Source organism: Heteronotia binoei, chromosome 15, assembly GCF_032191835.1.
Source record: "Heteronotia binoei isolate CCM8104 ecotype False Entrance Well chromosome 15, APGP_CSIRO_Hbin_v1, whole genome shotgun sequence".
NCBI lineage: Eukaryota > Metazoa > Chordata > Lepidosauria > Squamata > Gekkonidae > Heteronotia > Heteronotia binoei.
The window spans coordinates 21,124,557-21,143,803 of record NC_083237.1 but is presented as its reverse complement, the minus strand read 5'-3'; the positions used below and the strand labels follow the sequence as shown (position 1 = coordinate 21,143,803).

General features: G+C 46.2%; 1 protein-coding gene across 1 annotated transcript in view; it reads right to left on the bottom strand.

Annotated features, from left to right (window-relative positions):
• Positions 1–6,354, bottom strand: part of SETD1A (SET domain containing 1A, histone lysine methyltransferase) — a 31,966-nt gene extending 25,612 nt beyond the window's left edge. The window contains exons 1-3 of the mRNA XM_060256688.1: positions 6,222–6,354; positions 5,213–5,365; positions 733–828 (exon numbers count right to left, since the gene is read on the bottom strand). Of these exons, the coding sequence (XP_060112671.1) occupies positions 733–828; positions 5,213–5,350 (234 nt within the window). The 5' untranslated portion in view covers positions 5,351–5,365; positions 6,222–6,354. The remainder of the gene's footprint in view (positions 1–732; positions 829–5,212; positions 5,366–6,221) is intronic.
• Positions 6,355–19,247: the final 12,893 nt, after the last annotated feature.

Here is a 19,247-nt window from a genome sequence, read left to right as displayed (position 1 = left end):
TTCAGTGTAAGGCAGTTTTGTAGTTGTATATTCATATATCTGTATAAGCAACTTACCCAGAATAGGCTTAATATCTAAATGTTATGTTGTGAGCTGCCCTGAGCCTGCTTCGGCAGGGAGGGTGGGATATAAATAAAATAATAAATAAATAACTCGCAGTTTATTCCAGAGGTTGATTCTAGATTTTTCTTAGGATTTCTCAACTTCAAACTTTAATATTATATTACAAACATTTTCTTTTACAGATACACATGTATCATGTCACATCAGCACAAGAAAAACAATGTTATATTTTTAAGTACAAGCCATTTGCCTTTCCCAGTCCTGTAAAATTCCTGCATCCAAGAAATGCTGGCTACTTTTCACCCCTAAGGTAAAGATGGGTATGATAAGGCCATCTTATTTCATGTACCATCCATTACATATACAGACACCCAGCCCCCCAACAAGTGAAAGCCATCATTTCCTGCCTCCCTTCCACTCAAATTTGTCACACTGTGGAAAGTCCTTTGGAAAAGCAAGCAGACTACAGAAAACTACTGAGGACAGATTTCAGTCAATGTCGTTATGGTGTGACACACAACGAGATTTGTGTAAACTTGGCCACACCTGAACTTCCAGAGGGGCTCCAAGAGGGCAGCTGTAGCACTGATATCATGCTTATGATCTTTGAACCTGGAAATGTTACAGAACAAAACAACAATGATGTACAGTCAGGTGAGTCCAACCTACCTTAAACTTTGGGACAGGGAGGGAAAGGTCTCTGTTTTTGGACCATATCCGGTGCCTGGGATCCCGCAGGTCACCCACAGGAGCATAGCCCGAATCCTTGAGAACAGAAGTCTTTTGTCAGACAGCAATAACAATTCAGAAAGCCTCAATGGAAAACAAACATTCTGCATGTTATGGTTATGGTCCACAATACTTCTGGGGACATGATCATTCACTATAGTTCTCTATACTGCCACCAGCATAAAGGATTGTACCCAAAGTTTCTCTAGGCGTTCAATCAGTTTGGATCAACCAAAATATAATAAGAGACCCCAGGGCTTTTTTTGTAGCAGGAACTCCTTTGCATATTAGGCAACACACCCCTGATGTAACCAATCCTCCAAGAGCTCACAGGGCCCTCAGTACAGGGCCTACTGAAAGCTCCAGGAGGATTAGCTACATCAGGGGGCATGGCCTAATAAGCAAAGGAGTTCCTGCTTCAAAAAAAGCCCTGCTTTGAATAAAATTTTGTTGGTCTTAAAGATGCCACTGAATTCAGACTTTGTTCTGGAGATTTAACCGCTGCTGATCTTGGGTTGCATTAGCTACCTCCGGTAACTAAAGGGCTTGTTCCAGCCCCCGTTTTAAACTGGGCTGTCACCCAGTTGAGGGAACCCTTACTCGATTAATGGGAGGTCTCCCTGAGTAAGAAGCTAGATTTGATTCCAGAACCATCTGGACCTGTCTCCCAGAGTTAAGAATGGTAAGTTGATGTCTGATAAGAAACACACTGTCTGAAACCCAAAGAAATATACATTTTATTTCTAAACTATCCAAACACATATATTTCTTTGGCTCTCAGGGGAGGTGAGGGCTCTCGGGGGGCATGACCTAATATGCAAATATGTTCCTGCTACAAGGAAAGTCCTGAGAGACCTGATCTAGAATGAATACATAAGGGAAAGCAGCTCTACCATGCAAAAAAATCTGCACAAGCAATACTTGTGGGCCTTGCCAGTCTTCAGCAGCAGCTTGTGTGCAGAGCCAAACTACTTTTTAGGGTTTCTGAGCATAGCCATGTTAGTCTGTGGCAGAACAACTAGATTTGATTCCAGCAGCAACTTAAAGACCAATAAGATTTTCGGAGTATAAGGTTTCCAGAGTCAAAACTCTCAATGCGGTATCTGACGAAGGGAGTGTTGACTCTAAAAAGGTTATACCAAAAAATCTTGTAGGTCTCGTAAGATGCTACCAGACTTGAATCTAGCTGTTATACTTTTTAATAAACTCCCAGAATATAAGCAGCAGGTGGATATGTAGGTCCACAGCAAGAAAGCTATTATCGGGGGCCAGTGCAGTGGGCAGAAAGTAGGACTTACATCTAGATATCCCAATGGAAGCCCATGCCCTCCATGGACTCCTTGAACAGAGCTAAGTAAGTTGTTTTTCTCTTATCTATACATTGGCAACAACAGCAGCCTATCCTCAAAGAGTTAAGAGGGCTGGATCTAAAAGTGAACAAAAGGACTCCTTCTGTGAGCAGAATGGCCTCTTTCCATTCAGCCCTAAGACTTGAAAGCATCCCGCAAATTAACTTAGTAATGTTAGTAACAGCATAAAGGATCATATCCAAAACATAGTTAGGACGTTAGTAACAGCAGAACAGACAAGCCAAGGCATGGACCTTGGAACTCTAGCCAATGCACCAGTCTCTACTTTCTAGTTTAGCCATACACATCTCAATCCTGAACTATTTGGAAATAACTTTGACTGACTTAAATGAAACTAAACACACCCAAACTAAAATGCAGCTAGCACTCTAGGGAGACAGTGGGTATGATGCAGTCTTTACTAAGTGGGTTTTAAGCCTGGATCTCATGCTCACCCCAACTTACATAAACAAAAAAGAATCCAAATCCTAAACTATTAACCTAGCGTTGTATCAATCATAGCACCACTCTTTCCCTATCACTTGCACCCAAGCTCTACACAGTGCTGAAGTGTTATACTTGGTTACCACCACCTCCGTTGCTTGGGGGAGTGTTCAAACAAAGCAACATCTACAACAGAAACTAACTTGCTGTCTTCAAGAAAGTGAAACTAAGCATGGGTGCCAAACCATGCAGGAAGGAGGCGGGGCGGGGGTGTGGGGGAGAAAGAATGAACTGAAGAAGATCCAGCTCCCTTTTAAACTGCTGAATATTTCAAAGGGGTGTATGTGGCAGTTTGTTTGGTTTTTTGCATCACTCTGTTCATTGATACATAATTTGGCTTTTGTGCATATTTCATTACTGCAACAAGTAGACCCAAGCATATATTCTTTTTATAGTAAGAATACCTCAGCATGACAGGAACCATGACTACTCAAAAAAAAGTTCTACTGAGCTGAAGGGGACGCATTCCCTAGAAAACATATGTAGACTTCAGCAGTAGAACTTCTGCAATAATTAGTCAAAACAAGGGACAATGATGTTAATTCTGCTTTTTAAAAATGAAGTTCTATTGTGGTCTGGGTACATGTGGGGGTCCTTTCAAACAGGCTATTTTCCAAAATCCCTCTCAGCCATGACTGTGAAATGACAGAAGGATGACCTCAACATACTATGTAGGCATTAACAACACAGATTTCAGTAAAGCTTACTTCCAAGAAAATGGTCTTACAGTGCAATAGAATGCAGTTAGGTTAAATTGAGAAATACTGTAACTTGAAGCAATGGAGCAAATGATGCAAGCCAGCATTTTGCTTATGATCTACGAGATGCTCTGCCATTTATTACAAGCTCTATTCTCATTTCTTAGAAGATGCTGAAGGGGAAAAGATATTTCGGGACAATTTAACCATAGCGCCAAATTAAGAACGGTGGCTCAGTGGTAGAGCATCTGCTTGGGAAGCAGAAGGCCACAGGTTCAATCCCCGGCATCTCCAAAAAAGGGTCCAGGCAAATAGGTGTGAAAAACCTCAGCTTGAGACCCTGGAGAGCCACTGCCAGTCTGAGAAGACAATACTGACTTTGATGGACCAAAGGTCTGATTCAGTATAAGGCAACTTCATATGTTCATATAAGAACAAGTTGTGACTTTAAAGAAAACATTAAAAAGAAAGCATGTTGACTGATACTGAACAGCAAAAAATTAATTGATGTGGGTTAATACTGTCATTTAAACTGTATATATGATTCATACTGAACCCTTCCCATTTGCTATAAGACCCATTAAGGACAATGATATTGACAAACTACAGTATTTACTCCTAGCCAAAATTAGGAGGTTCCCCCCTCCAAATATGCCATTAAAACAAATAGGGGGGTCATCTTACATTCACATACAAATTACAACTATGTGCACTAAAAATTATTTTTGATGTATATTTTTAAGGGGGCTGCCTTACATTCAGGGGTGCCTTCCATTCAAGTAAACACAGTAGTAGAGATCACTGAGAGGCCAGCAATAGTCAACATTATACATGTGATGCACTAAACCAAATGCTCATCCCTCATGCTCTGTAGCACTTTCTAACACCCAACGTTATTCATAAATAGCAAAAAAATATATTCCTGGGACTTTTTATCCTAATAAAAAGGCAGTAAAACCTAAAACCAGTAAATGCAATCTAGAGGACTCCTAAGATCCGGTTGATTTCAGTAGGCTGTATCAAATCACTATATTCTACTGAGCTTTCTTCCAAGTGGAAGAAGCTTCCTATTGGCTGAAGAGGCTTCTTGTGCCAGTAAGAAGCTCTGCTATTAGCAGAAAAATAGCTGCTGGATAGAACCCTATGGGTCCTTACCAACTAGTCCAACTGAGCTTGGAATATTCTTAAATCTTCCTAGAATGTACTGAAGGGGAAAAGGCTGAATGATCTACACTAAAAATTCAATCAGGCACACCTTGACCCTTTGTTCATAGCTCTGCCATTTCACCTACTGGACTTCCAATCTCTCAACTGGGGCCTTGTAACCCACAAACCTCTTCTATTCAGCTTATACAATTTTCTGTTCTTCTGGAGCTCTGTTTTCATGTTCTGGGATAGTACTATGCATGTTCAATTTTTAAAAAAAAAAAATGCCAGGAATATGCGTATTTCAGATTCAAAGAGACACTCATAATTGCTCAAAATCATACAACAAGATTTCAGGCACCAATCCTGGTCAGAGCCATGCAAAGCTTTCGGAACTCTAGAGCCTTTGTCCACAATGGCACAAAAGATGGAAACAGAACACTGGGGGTCAGTATGACAAAGAAAAAGGCAATGGCTTGGGGACAATAAAGACTAAACCTGACTCATCTGACAACTGAGGTAACACTACCCTCTACTGCAGAACTGAAGAGAAACCCCCAAGCACACAGAACCACAGCACACAACAACGATCTGAAAACCTGGATGACAAATACGAAAAAACCTCGAGGCTTTAAAAGGTACATGAATATTACACACTCAACAGGAAATCTTCCAAATCCTCTCCACCCACATAAAAATAAAAATCCAGTTCTGTCCACTTACATTTGGGCTGAAGTGCACCCCATCATAGCGATAGATCTTGTGGGGCGCCCGCTTGAGTACTGGATCAACAATGAGCTTGTAGTTTCGCCACTGAAAATTAGGGGTTTTTTGGAAGTCACCCCCACCTTCTTGATCCATTCTGACTCATTTACACTGCAGGGGTGGAAATGAAATAAGACAAAGAAAAAAAAGAAGTCATTCTCGGCATAAAGATCGTAAAACAGCAGAACCCCATCGGATCCAACACTGAGATTGGTGTGTTCGCATAAAGAACAGTCACCCTCTACTAATTAGTTTGGTTTCTGTAATTTACACAGAATGCAGCATTTTAAATTTGAGTGCACAGTGCAGTCCCATCCTGGCTTTGTTGACGGCACAAGCAGCTAAGCAGGGTGGTGGTATCAAGGAGAAAAAAAAATCATACAAAACACTGTGAAAACGGGAGTTAAGATGATCCCAGCAGGTAATGAAAAAAACTTGCGCAGACCACAGAATCTAAAAAGCTGCAATCTCTACTTCAATGCCCTCTGAATGAAAAATACAAATACCCTATAATACAACTAACCCAAGCAAATGCTCAACCAACATTTCTGTTGAAGAAGCCTTAAAGAAGATAATTCCGCAAGCTCATGAAGGCAGCCTATTTATGTTGCTAATTTCTCCTTAATTGGAAGCTTTAAAACGAACTTGTGAGTCCATTCCTTTTTGGCCTGTGTTTTTTCTCCCTTTCTTCCTGTAACCCTTTCACAGATATTGCAAAACTGTTGCTTTAACATACCCAGCTTTCCCGCCTATTTGTATTCTATCTTCTATTGGCCCTCGAGAAAAATAATTAAGCTGCAGTAATCAAACAGCACTGCAAGTCTGGAAACGCCTCCTTTCAAAATGACTGCTATATCTGTGTCCTTTTAAAAATGCTTAATGCATAAGAAATGATATGTTCAAAAGACACACTAGGCAATAACCAGTAAACATCTCAGGGCAGAAAAAGGCATGAATTAAATCATACCTGTTGTGGATTATCTCTTCTGCGCTTTAGCTACTGTTGAAACTGAATAGAGAAACACAACTCTAATTTTCCCTGCTTGCCAATAAAACCTAGCTGGTGTTGCTTCAGTCCATAATGAAAAACTGAATACTTGAAAAACTAGGGAGAAAACAGAGAAAATAAAGTATTAAAAAATACTCCAAAGAGTAAGAAGGAAAATAAGTTAAAGTTGATCTGAATACAGTTTAATGCTGATGGACCCATATTAAAATTATGATGTTTTCAGACAACAGCACAATAAACATGGCAAGAACTTGGGCAGTCCAACTAGAGCATGCAGGGAATGCTAGGAGTCAGGAGTCCCATATTCTATCCCCTGAAGACATGGCGGCCTCCTTACCCAAAAGAAAGGTTATATCTTATTCACAGATTAGAAATGGACCAAGATTATGCAAAAACTTATTAACATAAAACATAATTATAATATAATAAAATTAAAAGGTGCAACCTGAACAAAGATGCTTCTAGCAATCGATTCAAGTTCACTCAGGTTACAAATAAGAGATACAGTTCCCTGCCCCCCACCAAGTCCTGCTTAGGTTTTGGGAAGGCCTAACCTACTACCTTTATCCTAACCTTTTCAGAAAGCAAAATCCCCTCCTCCGGTTAGCAACCAGCAGACTTGCAAATTAGGACTCTCCTTAACCTTCATGATTGTATACTGCTACTCAGATGCTCTTTTCCCATCCCCCAAGTCCTCACCAGATTTATTTTGCAGTTAACACCTCTTGCAACTTGTCCTCTTTGAATATTCTTTGTAGTTTCATATCATGAATGTCCTGGTTCCACCCCAACCAACCCTTAAAGGCCTTGCTTTTAAATTTAAATTTTATTTTCAAAATGCTACTCCATTTAATTTCTTATATGCCTCCAAATCAGTCCTGGTTTCCTCCAGTCTCTTTGTGGGGTCATCCTTTCTTTACCCTCTTAATGTATTCCTGATTCTTCTCCATTCCATCTCCCCACCCCCATTTTTAATATTAGGAAAACATCTACTGTCTACAGGTGCCTATAACCAAAGCAGTTAGTTCTCCCATGCCCAAACCTCAGATTCTCTTTTGCATCTTGCCCTCAACTTACTGCACCTCAAATTTTTATTCTGAGTTTCCTCCCCTGAAGTTCCAGGGTGCGTGCATACACAAACAGCCTCCCACTGACAGGATTTCCCCAATCCCCACAGCATCTGCTTTCCAAGATGCTTTTTATTCATATTCCCCCCCCCCCCATCTGTATTCATATACACTTCCCAAATGTCTTCCTTCATGAGGCATTAACCCCCTTCTTCCCAGTCACCCTACAGCATCTCTTTAGAAAGCCCGGACTGCTGTGCTCCAAGATAGCAGCAAACTCTCCCCCTAGTCACCATGCAATTCCCTCTTTTCACCCACACCAAGCCTCCCCCTACTCTCTCCTCCACACAGAAGAGATATGCGTGTGAAAGGGGTGAACTGGACCCCCTTCCCAGAGCCACAAGGGATGCTAACCCGCCCAAGCTGGGGAGACCAGAAAAGGTCTTAAAACCAAGCAGAAAAGGCCCCTCCACACAGAAGAGTTGTGTGTGTTGGAGGGGTGAACTGGACCTCCTTCCCAGAGCCATAAGGAACACTAACATGCCCAAGCTGGGGAGACCACAAAAGGCCTTAAAACCAACCAGAAAAAGCCCCCCCACCCCACAGAAGACATATGCGTGTGGGAGGGGTGAACCGGACCCCCTTCCCAGAGCCATAAGGGACACTAACACACCCAAGCTTGGTGCTTGGGGGGGAGAGGGCACAATGGGATGGCTTCTAGCCCCACTGGTGGACCTCATGAGGGCACTTGGGTTTTTTAGCCACTGTGTAACAGAGTGTTGGACTGGATGGGCCACTGGGCTAATCCAACATGGCTTCTCTTATGTTAAACTGGGAGACCAGAAAAGGCCTTAAAACCAACCAACCAACCCCCTCTACACACACTTCAAAACATACCCCTCCCTTCTCATTACTAGAGGCCTAGTGCCCCCCACCCCGACATCTCCTCAGACCCTTTTCCCCTCTAGCTGCCCTCCCCCCAATAGCCATCCACACACATTTCCTCAGTTGCAGCCTCGCCTCCCGCCCCCCTCATCCAACCATCAGGTGTCCCGGCCCCGCCCACTCCAGTCACCCCGGTTCTCCTCCGCGGAGGCGCGCGCCTCTTCCCCTCCCCCCCCCAAAACACACCGCCAGCCACTCACGCTCTGCTCCCCCTCCCGCCCCCCCTCCAGGGCCGCTCGCGCTCACCCTCCCGCTCTTCAGGTCTCGCTCGCGCGCGCGTCACCTGCTCCTACCCGCTCCTCCTCCTCCCCCCCTCCGCCTCTCAGGGGGCGCACGCGCGCGGCCCCCTCCTCCTCTCCGTCGGGCTCGCGCGCTCAGGTTCTCTCAGTCGCTGTCGCGGCCTCCCCCCTCTCGTGCGCGCGCGCGCCCTTTCTCTCTTCGTCTCTGCCTCGCGACCTGTGAGAGAGGGGAGGGAGGAAAGAAAAAAAAAGGCAAACGAGAGAGAGAGAGAGAGAGAAGGAAGGGAAAGAGGTGACAACCCGCTGCCGCCGCCGACAGGGACCAAGGGGCGGCGCCAAAGCACTCGGGCGAGACTCTCGCGCCGGCTCTCGTGAGAGGTTGAGGGGGCTTTTTTTTTTTTTTTGCGCTCTCTTCTCCGCCCTTCCAACCCTTGTTCTATGGCGACAGTTTTGCCGGCTTTTCTGTATCTTTGTTTCTTGATCTGTGCTTTCGACAGATTGGGTGAGGAAGAAAGGGGGGGAAAAATAAAGATGCCACTCGGTTGTTCGTGTATCAATGAAACATGGTTCCGAGTGTCAAGTATTGCCTGGCGTTTTTTTTTTTAAACTAAGGCCTGAATAGACAGCGGGGGATTTAGGACTCTTTTTCTCTGTGGCGAATCGGTCGATCCGAAACGGTCGCTACGCACCGAGGCTGAGAAAAAGGGGCGGAGGTTTCTTAGGTTGGGAACTTAGCTGGCGATTCCCGTCTCGCACATTCGTGCTTCGCTAAAGTGAAAGAGATGTTTATTCAAGAAGGGCGACCGCAGAAAGGTGGGGTGTTTTGAGGTGGAAGTGAAGGACTGCGTTGCAGTTTTCAAGTTGCCTCGCATGACAAAAGTGGCTTTGACGAATCGGAGGGCTCGAAATCCAAGATAGTCCTGAGGGAATGGCGGAGTAAATGTCCTCGAGCGGTACTTTCGCCACAGAAGGAAAATTGCTTCGATTTTTAAATAACCGACTGATAACGGGAACAAAGGCGCTGAGGGCATCCGAAGCACACGTAAATCATGGGCTATGACTGAAAACGGCCTAGGAAAAATAAGGCTGATGGAATCAGCTGATAGGAAATCACAGCGCTAAAGTGGGAGTGAACCAAGCAGAGATTACTTTCGTACTTTTGCCGTGCAAGTTTTGTACTTTGTGTTGTTTTTAAGCTGTATGTCGCAGCACTACAAGGCAGAAAATGATGACTGGAGTTGATGTATGATTTTTGACTCGTCTGTGAGGTGGTCTGCCGAACCCACTCAGGCTGAAGTCGAGGAGCTGCTTTGGATGGCTAATTCAGGGAGTTGATTTCAAACAATTGCTGCCTAGTAAAATTTTTGAGGACTTATGGATAAAACGGCAGTTAGCATTGGCCCTAGCTCAATACAGCGAGAAGATCAACAAAACGCTGTGGAATCTACTGGGGCAATTTCTCCCTCTCCAGGATGAGCATTGAGCAACGAGGAATGACAAAACTGGTAGCTGAATCGCCTCTCAACCTTTCCTCACGGGTGAGGATGAAATAATTGTTAGCATAAGAATTAGGTTTCAGAGGCCACTTTACACCTCCTGTTGGCAAATCATCTGCCCTTAGTGGCCGCATATCAGACAGAAATCTAACTAGGGCTGCTTTTCACACGTCTCCACTGTATCTGGAAAAGCCACCCCTGTGGCATCTCTGCAACATGTCTCAGGTTAAAACTGACCTTATTATGCAGGATATGACCTGTTACTGTGTTGGGAACACGTTTTTATGTCCAAATTGATGTATGACAGAGGGTTCCTGCTCTTGATAACAAACGTTTCATTGTTTGTGGAGTGGGAGCCTTCTAGGACCAGGGTGCCAGGTCCATAGCAAATCCACTTTTTGATGACTTCAAGGGTGCTTGTACAGTTGCCAGCTCCAGCTTGTGAAATTTCTGGAGACTTGGGGGTGGTGCCTGGGAAGGGTGGAGTTCAGAGAGGGGAGGGGGCAGAGTTGCTGTCCTCCAGGTAGTCCCTGGGGTTCTCCTGGACTTACAACTGACTTTCAGACTCCAGACATTAGCTCCTCCTGGATAGAATATCTGCTCTGTGGGGTGGATTCCTTCCCATCCCTGACTGTACCCTTGCCATGCTGTGCTCCTGAATTTCCAGGAGTTTCCCAATCCAAGTAGACCACCCTGGGAGTGAGCTCAGGAATATAATGTCCTAGGGCCTAGACTCTAGAGCCCTTTCCCCAGCGGCCATTTCCTCCAGGGAAACTGATGTCTGGGATCTGGAAATCTGGAAGAACTCCAGGCTGCATCTGGAGGTTGGCAACTGTAGATTGAGACCACTGAGCCTTGTGATATTTTAATGAGGGTAGCCTCCTCAAGGATACAGCTCTGCCTGTTTCCAGAAGTCATCTCTAGCTCCAGATTCCTATTGTTTATTTCAGTTTTATCCTGTCCTTCATCTTTGGAATTCAGGCCAGTGCCCACCATTTTCCCCTTATCCATTCTACCCTTCCCACAAACCTGTTTTTTTCACTGTATCTGAAGAAGTGTGCGTGCACATGAAAGCTTATACCAGGAACAAAACTGTGTTGGTCTTAAAAGTGCCCACTGAATTCAAACTTTGTCCTGCTGCTTCAGACCAGGTTGGGCTGAGAAAGAATGACTGTTGGCCAAAGTCATACACTGTCCTTAGTGGCACAGTGGAGATTTGAACCTGGCCTTAAGTCTCCAAGATCTTAATCTGATAGGCTAACCACATAGAAGAAACTTTTCATGGACACTGCTGTGCTCCAGTGTCTTTGAGGCCACATGCATAATAAAAAGCTTTTCCTTGATTTATCATAAAATAGTGAAGTGGATTAAACTGTCCTCCAGACTAAGAAGACTTCCTGTGACAGAAGATGCTGGGGGAAGTCTTCAAATCTGAGACAAAAGGAAAAGTGGATTATAAACATTTTAATAAACAAACAAACTTCACTCAGTGAAGTGGAGGAATCCACCCCAATATATGGAATATATGTTACAAGAGACTGAAATTTACTGAATTCAGGTTTTCATGAAAAGATGATACTTTGATAGCACTGGTAATGAATACCACATTCAGTATCACATGGTGTTTAAGAGTGTCAGGATCTGAGAGATCCAGGTTTGAATCCCTACTCGTGCCATGGAAGCTTGCTGGGTGGCCTTGGGTTGGTCACATCCTCTCAGCCTAACCTACCTCAGAGGGTTGTTGTGAACATAAAATGGAGAGGGAAGAGCACTGGAAGCCATGTGCGATATATATGAAGTAAATGCAAACACTGGTTGATGTATGAGAAACCTACTGCTCTGTGACACTTTTTGTTTTAGGAGGTAAGAGAAACCAGAATAGATGTGTAACTATCTGGAACTTGGAGATGAACGTTCCCTCCTTGAATCAGATACCTGCCTCAGTTTGTGTGTCTCAAACCTCTTCCTTTAGACAGATTTTCCTCTGGGTTTTATGCAGCAAGGGCATCTTGACTTCAAAACTGTGGCAAAAGATGAGTATAGTGGAAACTTTCTCCTTAACCTCTCAGGCCCATCAGTGTAAAAGTCTCCATAATGAATATATGGAGCACAAATGCAGAAAAGTTTCCTGCAAGTTCTCTGTGGAATGTAAATATATAACATTTTTGTTATGTTCCCAAATATATATGTATATATTTTGCCACTTGCAACTTTATATCTTGAGGATCTCTGGTACTCCAAAGCCTCTTGGAAAAGCTGAACGATTGAAACTGTGACATTAAAAGATCTTTCATCCCTATGGCAGACAGCAATTTCTTTGAATGCCACTTATTATTAGGGGGCAAATGCTCTCTAGATGATCACCTTCAGTTTTGTACTATATAGATCCCTGGTATAAAATGGAGAGGAAATCCCAATTTAAAAGAAAGTGCCAATTTAGGATGACAATTTTTGGAAAATCTCAACAAAACAAAATCCTCCTCTCAAATTAATATTAAAGCTGAAGCCCTTCTATTACAAACTCTAAGAGAGGAGTGGCTGATCATGTTCCAAAACGGGGGTAACAGTTTCCCTGCAATTCAGATTGGTTTTTTACTTGGTTGTTCTGATTTTCTCATTCCATTCTGTGGATGAACTGGAAAAAGCTTCTTCTTCTTCTTTAGTTTGTCTTGATGGTGGGATAATTATGGCAATTCAACATGTACACCTTGGAGTCAGTTTGGTGTCTGAGCATCAGACTTGGGAGGGACAAGGGACCAGGGCCAGCCCTAGACTGTCTGGCACCCTAGGGAAGGCTAACTTCTGGCACCCCGCTCTGCACTGATAATGTCACCGAGTCACATGCAGGGCACCCCATTCAGTGCTCCCAGAAGGCTAGCGCCCTAGGCAATTGCCTAGTTTGCCTAGTGACAGGGCTGGCCCTGCAAGGGAGACACGGATTCAGATCCTCAGCTCACTTTGCTGCTTTTCAGCTTAACTTGTTCTCAGAGCAAGTGACACAAATGGAAGACTGCATCCAATTAACTGGCATCATTTCTTAATAGCCTTTGCTAAGCTGACTGGCTGTAACATGGCTGAGAGGTTCTGCCCTCCTGGTTCCTCTAAAACAGCGATCCCCAATCCCTGGGCCATGGACCAGTACTGGGCCACACAAGCATGGTGCTCTCGACTTCCCAGGTCACAGACTCGGGAAGCTGAGAGCACCGGGATGGTGTGCAGGCATGTGCTCCTCTCCAAGCCTGGCTTCCCAGGGAGAGGGAGGCAGATCAGCTGCTTCTGCCGCCTTGCAAGGAGGTGGCAGAAGCAGCCCCCGTCTCCCCCCATTTAGAGACCCCCCAGGGGGCAGGGATGGGGGCACTGGCAGGGGGCGGCAAAAACCCCAGCACCACCCCCCCTCCCTGGTCCACGGAAAAATTGTCTTCCATGAAACCGGTCGCTGGTGCCAAAAAGGTTGGGAACCACTGCTCTAAAAGATGGCAGAATCCACAGGAGACACTTAGTCTCTTCAGCTGCCAGCTTACTCCCTCACAAGGTTGTTTCGCAGATAAAACGAGGGAGGCGCCTGTATAGAAGCTACTGCAAATGCCTGTGATATACAACCATTTAAAAATAACAAAATATAGGATTAGTCTGAATTCCTTATCGAAATGCTCTGCTATTTCCTGTACGGGTTGCCAGGGCTAAGTAGGGCAGATTAATTTAATTATTTTTAATAAATCCATCATTACATTTTATTATGTTTCTTTCCCCCTTGGAACCATAGTTGCTAGCCAGCTCCAAGTTTTTGGGAAGGTGCAGGGTAGAAACTGACCTAGTAAGAATTAGCAATGCATACGAGAGTTATAATTGCAAAGCATTTGCTCCAACCCCATCTGCTTTGCAGTCTGAAAAGCAGCAATGCAGCTCTCAAAACCTCATCCCTGCTCTGCTGGTGATGATCTCAGCACCTCCTCGTAAGAAAAAAAACCCACGTGTAAGTCCAAAAAGTTTGTTTCCAGTGTGTTAAAAAGGCGCAAGGGCATCCGGGGTTTTGTTTTTCCTTCGTTTCCTGTTAACTACTCTCCCACTTCCGATATGTAACAGCTGAAGAAATTCTTGTTTCACTGTATCCGAAGAAGTGTGCTTGCGCACAAAAGGTTGTACCTTGAATAAAACTTTGTTGGTCACTGGACTCAAGCTTTGTTCCACTACTTCAGACCGACGCGGCTACCCGCCAAAACGCAACAGAGTTTTGTTTTCCTCCAGGGGGCAGCACACATCCAGGCCTGAAGTGTAACTTCTGGCCGATCCCCGTTATACCATAAATAAAACTCTGTTGGTCTTAAAGGTGCCGCTGGGCTCAAAACGTGGTTCTGCAACTTTAGACCAACATGGCTACCCACTAAAATGCAACGGAGTTTTGTTTTCCTCCGGGGGGGGGGGCGCAACATGCATCCAGGCCTGAAGTGTAACTTCTGGGTGATTCCTCCTTTGTATGGAACAACTTTGGCAGTACGCAGAAGCTGGAAGATGGCAGGCGATCTAGGGCTCTGTCCCCTTCCACACAAGGTTTCCCTCCACCTCATTCCACTTGGCATCTTATAAAGCCACCTGGGTCTCAAGATGCATGAAGGGCTCTGTTTGGTCATTCATCAAGCCCATTCCCCAGGTCCGCCACAACTCAGGATCTGCCTTCTCATGCATTATCTGGAGTTCCACTTTCTCCTGCACTGCAAGCTGGCAGTGAAGGAGTGTGTGTTGGTCTGTGTGCTTCTGTTCCTTCTCCTCGCCCCATAGCCAAAGGCTGTTCTCCAGCAGGGTACAGCGGGCTGACGTCCCAGGAAAAATGGCCCTGATACTATCTCTAGACATGCACGGATGTGTGTTTTGGAACGGCGATGATGCCTGCCCACATGTAATACGAGACTAGCGTATCTAGTTTTCTCTTTTCAGATGGACTGGGGGGTACGTAAACCTCCAGGGGAACGTCAGCCGGCCTCCTCTGCCCCCCCCCAGCTATCCCAGAGCACTAATGACTTGGCATGCCTTGGCAACAGCTGCCCTTGACCTTCTCCCTCTGTTTCCCAGGCCTCCTTGGCTTCCCCCCAGCTGGGACTTTGTGTATTCCCAGACAGCATAAACAGTTCACCAACCCCTGGAGTTCCGCCAGGACCAGAAAAGGATTATATATAGTTGAGCTTGTCCCAGAAGGGGAGTTCTGTGTTGCAGGCTTCACAAGGCCTTGGAAGGAAGAAGATGAGGGTGTTCTGAAGCAAGCAATTAGGAGAGCAGACCCAAGGTGATTATGGTGCCGGAATAGGGTCATCCAGATGGTGAACACACTGCCCTGAATATGGGGCATGATCCACCAGGACAGGGGTGTCCAAACTGTGGCTCGGGAGTCACATGTGGCTCTTTCACACATATTGTGCGGCTCTCAAAGCACCCCCCCACCAGCTTGGAGAAGGCATTTGTCTCTTTAAATCACTTCTCCAAGCCAAGCCAACCGGTGGCTTGAAGAATGCATTTAAAGCTAAAGTTGATGATGATGATAATGGATTTATATCCCGCCCTCCACTCCGAATCTGAGTGGCTCACAATCTCCTTTCCCTTCCTCCCCCACAAGACACCCTGTGAGAGGCCTGAGAGAACTCTCACAGCAGCTGCCCTTTCAAGGACAACCTCTGCCAGAGCCATGGCTGACCCAAGGCCATTCCAGCAGATGCAAGTGGAGGAGTGGGGAATCCAACCCGGTTCTCCCAGATCAGAGTCCGCACACTTAGCCACTACACCAAACTGGCTCTCTTTCTACCCCTCCCTCCCTCCCTCCTTCCACTCTCAAACATCTGACATTTCTATTTGGCTCTTACATTAAGCAAGTCTGGCCACCCCTGCACTAGGGAGTCTCCCTGACCAAGTCCCCAGTGTGCTCGGATGCAGCTGCTGCCAAAGGGAACCCCAATGCTCAAGGGCAGTGCCAGGAGTCAATATCAGGGGAAGTCTTGGGGCTTTATGCCTTGAAGTTGGCTCTCCAGAGGAACAGTTTGGTCACTGTGTGAGACAGGATGCTGTGCTAGATGGACCCTGGTCTGATCCAGCAGGGCCCTTCTTACGTCCAACCACCCTCTTGGTGGACTGAGCCCTTGCCTGCGTCTCGTTCCACCATTGCATCTGTGCTCCAAGATGGCCGCTTCAGTTCATGCCCTGATGGAGCCTCCTGGGGACAACACAAGGATCCTGCAGTTGTTAGTCATCCTGGCTTGTCGGTTTGTGGGCCAAGTCCAGGTGCGGTTAGTGGCAGGCCCTGGCTGAGCAGAGCGCGTCATGAAGCACGATTGACGGGCCAAAAGTCATGACCAACTGATTGCCGTAAGAACCCTTCCTCCAGTAAAGTTCAAAGCAGAAAAAAAAATACAATCTTTTGCCCCATGAACAACCCAGCTGAGGTAGATGTCAAGTGGGCAGCCGTGTTGGTCTGCAGCAACAGAACAAAGCTGGAGTCCAGCGGCACCTTGCAGACCAACCACGTTCAATTCTGACTATGAGCTTTCGGGTGCATAATCGTCGTTCTTCAGCCGGGCTATGCTATACTGAAGGCCGAGGACTCGTAACTTTGGCATTAAAATGAAGCCATCTAACCAAGTCTACAGTCCTTCGTGGCATTTCATTAAAACTTTTTTTGGACAACGTTTGCTTGTTTTTTTTCATAACTTTTTTTTTTTAATTTAGAATACGGATCTAGAATACAGATTGCCAGAAATTGTTATCTGTGACTACATCTGTAGAGGACAGGCCAGAATTACACGGGCAAGTGTACCGAACCCAGAAAGCAAGGACCGCCTATGTGCACGGAGCCCTTTTCTCATTTGGCTAAAATGTAAACTAAAACAGTGACTGCGGGAAGGTGACATTTATTTTTTTACAGCAAGGCACCGGAGGTTGCGCTACCGAGCTGGAGTGGTTAAGAAATGGCAATATTGGACCACGCTCATCTTTGGGCAGATGCTGTTTCCCAAGAAATTCTCAGCAATATGTCTTATCAGCGTCAACGATGCAACTTCTTCTCTTCCACTAACCGTCACCACTGGGCATGATGACAGTTTCAGAGGGTAGCCGGGTCGGTCTGCAGTAGATTTGAGTCCAGTGGCACCTTAGGAGACCAACAAGGTTGCTCCTGTTGGTCTCTAAGGTGCTACTGGACTCGGGTGCGTGATGACGGTGACTCCCCCTCCCTTCTCGGCTATAGGAAAGGATCCTGGGGTGTGTCACAGCTAGCGTGACCTGAAAAAAAATGGATTTGTGCTGTGCAAATGTGGCTGTTCCGATTCTCAGTGGCTCTTGCAAAGTTCCAGAGAACCAAGTTAGCTAGCAAAAGAAGGCAGGAGGGTAAGGTCTGACCCTGTCCAGACCTGTAAGGCACCAAAGGCAGGCTTAGCCCCTGTTTCAGAGGTCTCTTGCAGTGCATCTCTTAAGCAACAGGATTTCCTGTGACTCGAGCCAGCAGGTCCCAAGGCGGCAGCTGCGTCAGTTCTCTGTCCAAAACCCTCAAGCAACTGCACAAGGAAGAGGGCACTGATGCCCCCTGCCCCCCAGGGACTCAGCTCATGCCCAGTCGGCAGTCGGTCAAGGGGGGTGACTGGCACACCTGCCTGAGCCTATGTTGCTGTTGGGCAGCTTCAAACTAAGCTATGGCAGTGCAGGCCCAGGAGCCAATAGGCTCCTTTCTTGGGCGATATAATACCTTGAGCCAGCCCTCCCAGCCAGGGGGCGGGATTGATGTTGTGCAACATCCTGACATCACTTCTGGTTTTTATTCCGGAGCTACATCCTGGCACTCTAGGAATTCACTTCACTCTGGGGGGTTTTACGCCAGGGCGGTATGGATTCCTAGAGCACTGTGGTGTCACTTTCCATTCACAAACCAGAAGTGACATTGTGTGACATTGCTCCCCACCCCTAGCTGCTGCTGCAGTGGGGGGGTCCTGCAGCCCAGGAGCAGGTACTTGCCCAGTGTCCCTGGGAGTGTGGCAACCCTAAGGACAAGACAGCTTGGGCTGAAAGCTTATGCCATAGGAATGGACATATAGTAATTCCTAGTGACAAAAAAGCATTTGGTGGCAACAGTTGCAGGAAGCTTGGTCACCTGGCTTTGTGCGCCTTTGTATGTGGGAAGCTATTCCGATGACAACCCAAGAGACAAGCCCTGCGGCGAAAGAATGAGAACAGCTGTGCGTGGCTCAGCCTCAGATGTTGTTCTGCCCTCTGCTTCCTCCTTACCCAACGAAAATACACCATTTCCCTTCAGCCTGACAGCTAGGAATGAACTGTCCTTCTATAGAAGCAAGACCAAACACCAAGGACGTGAGTCATCCTCAAAACATTCCCTGCTTGATATCTCAAAGACAAGGCCAGCTCTAAGAATCTGACTGCTGGACTGGGAGCTAACGGGATGTATCACCCCCCACAAAAAACACCCAGCACCTACACTTCCTTTGTGGCTTCTAACCAAGTGCCCCGTGGCCAGAGGGCATTATCCTCAATTACACCAACCATTTTGGGAGGAAGAGAATAGGTTGCTGTTACCTAGCAACTACTGCACATTCTTCCCTGTGATGGAGGAATGTTTCCTGTTGTTGCTAGGCGACTGCAAAGAACTCCTTCCTTCTCTTTCCAGAGTTGGTAATACAAGTTTTAAAAGGCAGAATGGCAAAGCTGCATAGAGAAATGGTGGTTGCAGTGCCCGACTTTGCTGAAAGCGCAAACTGCAGTCGGATCCTCCAACATGTAACCTACCATCAAAAACTGGATCTGGGCTGCAGCGCTGGCAAGCAGGGGTTTCAGCTACAGTTTATAAACTGTTTTCCCCTATTAAAACTGCCCCCGGCTGCTTTTAAAACAGGCCTGCAGGGTGGGGGTGGGGTGGGGATAAGGATACAGCGATCTGGAGGGCCTGGTCATGTTGACAGTCCATTGCAGTGGGCAAGTCATGCAGCTGGTTGTTATACAATACTCAGGGGTCTGAGTGGGCCAAGGGGGCCAAGCTAGAGGCAATCTTTTCCCAGGGGCCTGTGGTGATTCTCAGCAGTCCTACTAGAATCAGTGTGGAAAAGCCAGGCCTGATATGGAGGCTGAGAGTGCACTGTGAGGCAACGCTGAGGCTATGGGCAGCCATCACTGACTCCAAACCGGGGGCATACGGTGCTGAAGCCAGCTGCCAGAGCCTCAAGCGCAGACAATTCTCTTGGCCGCAGAAGGGCA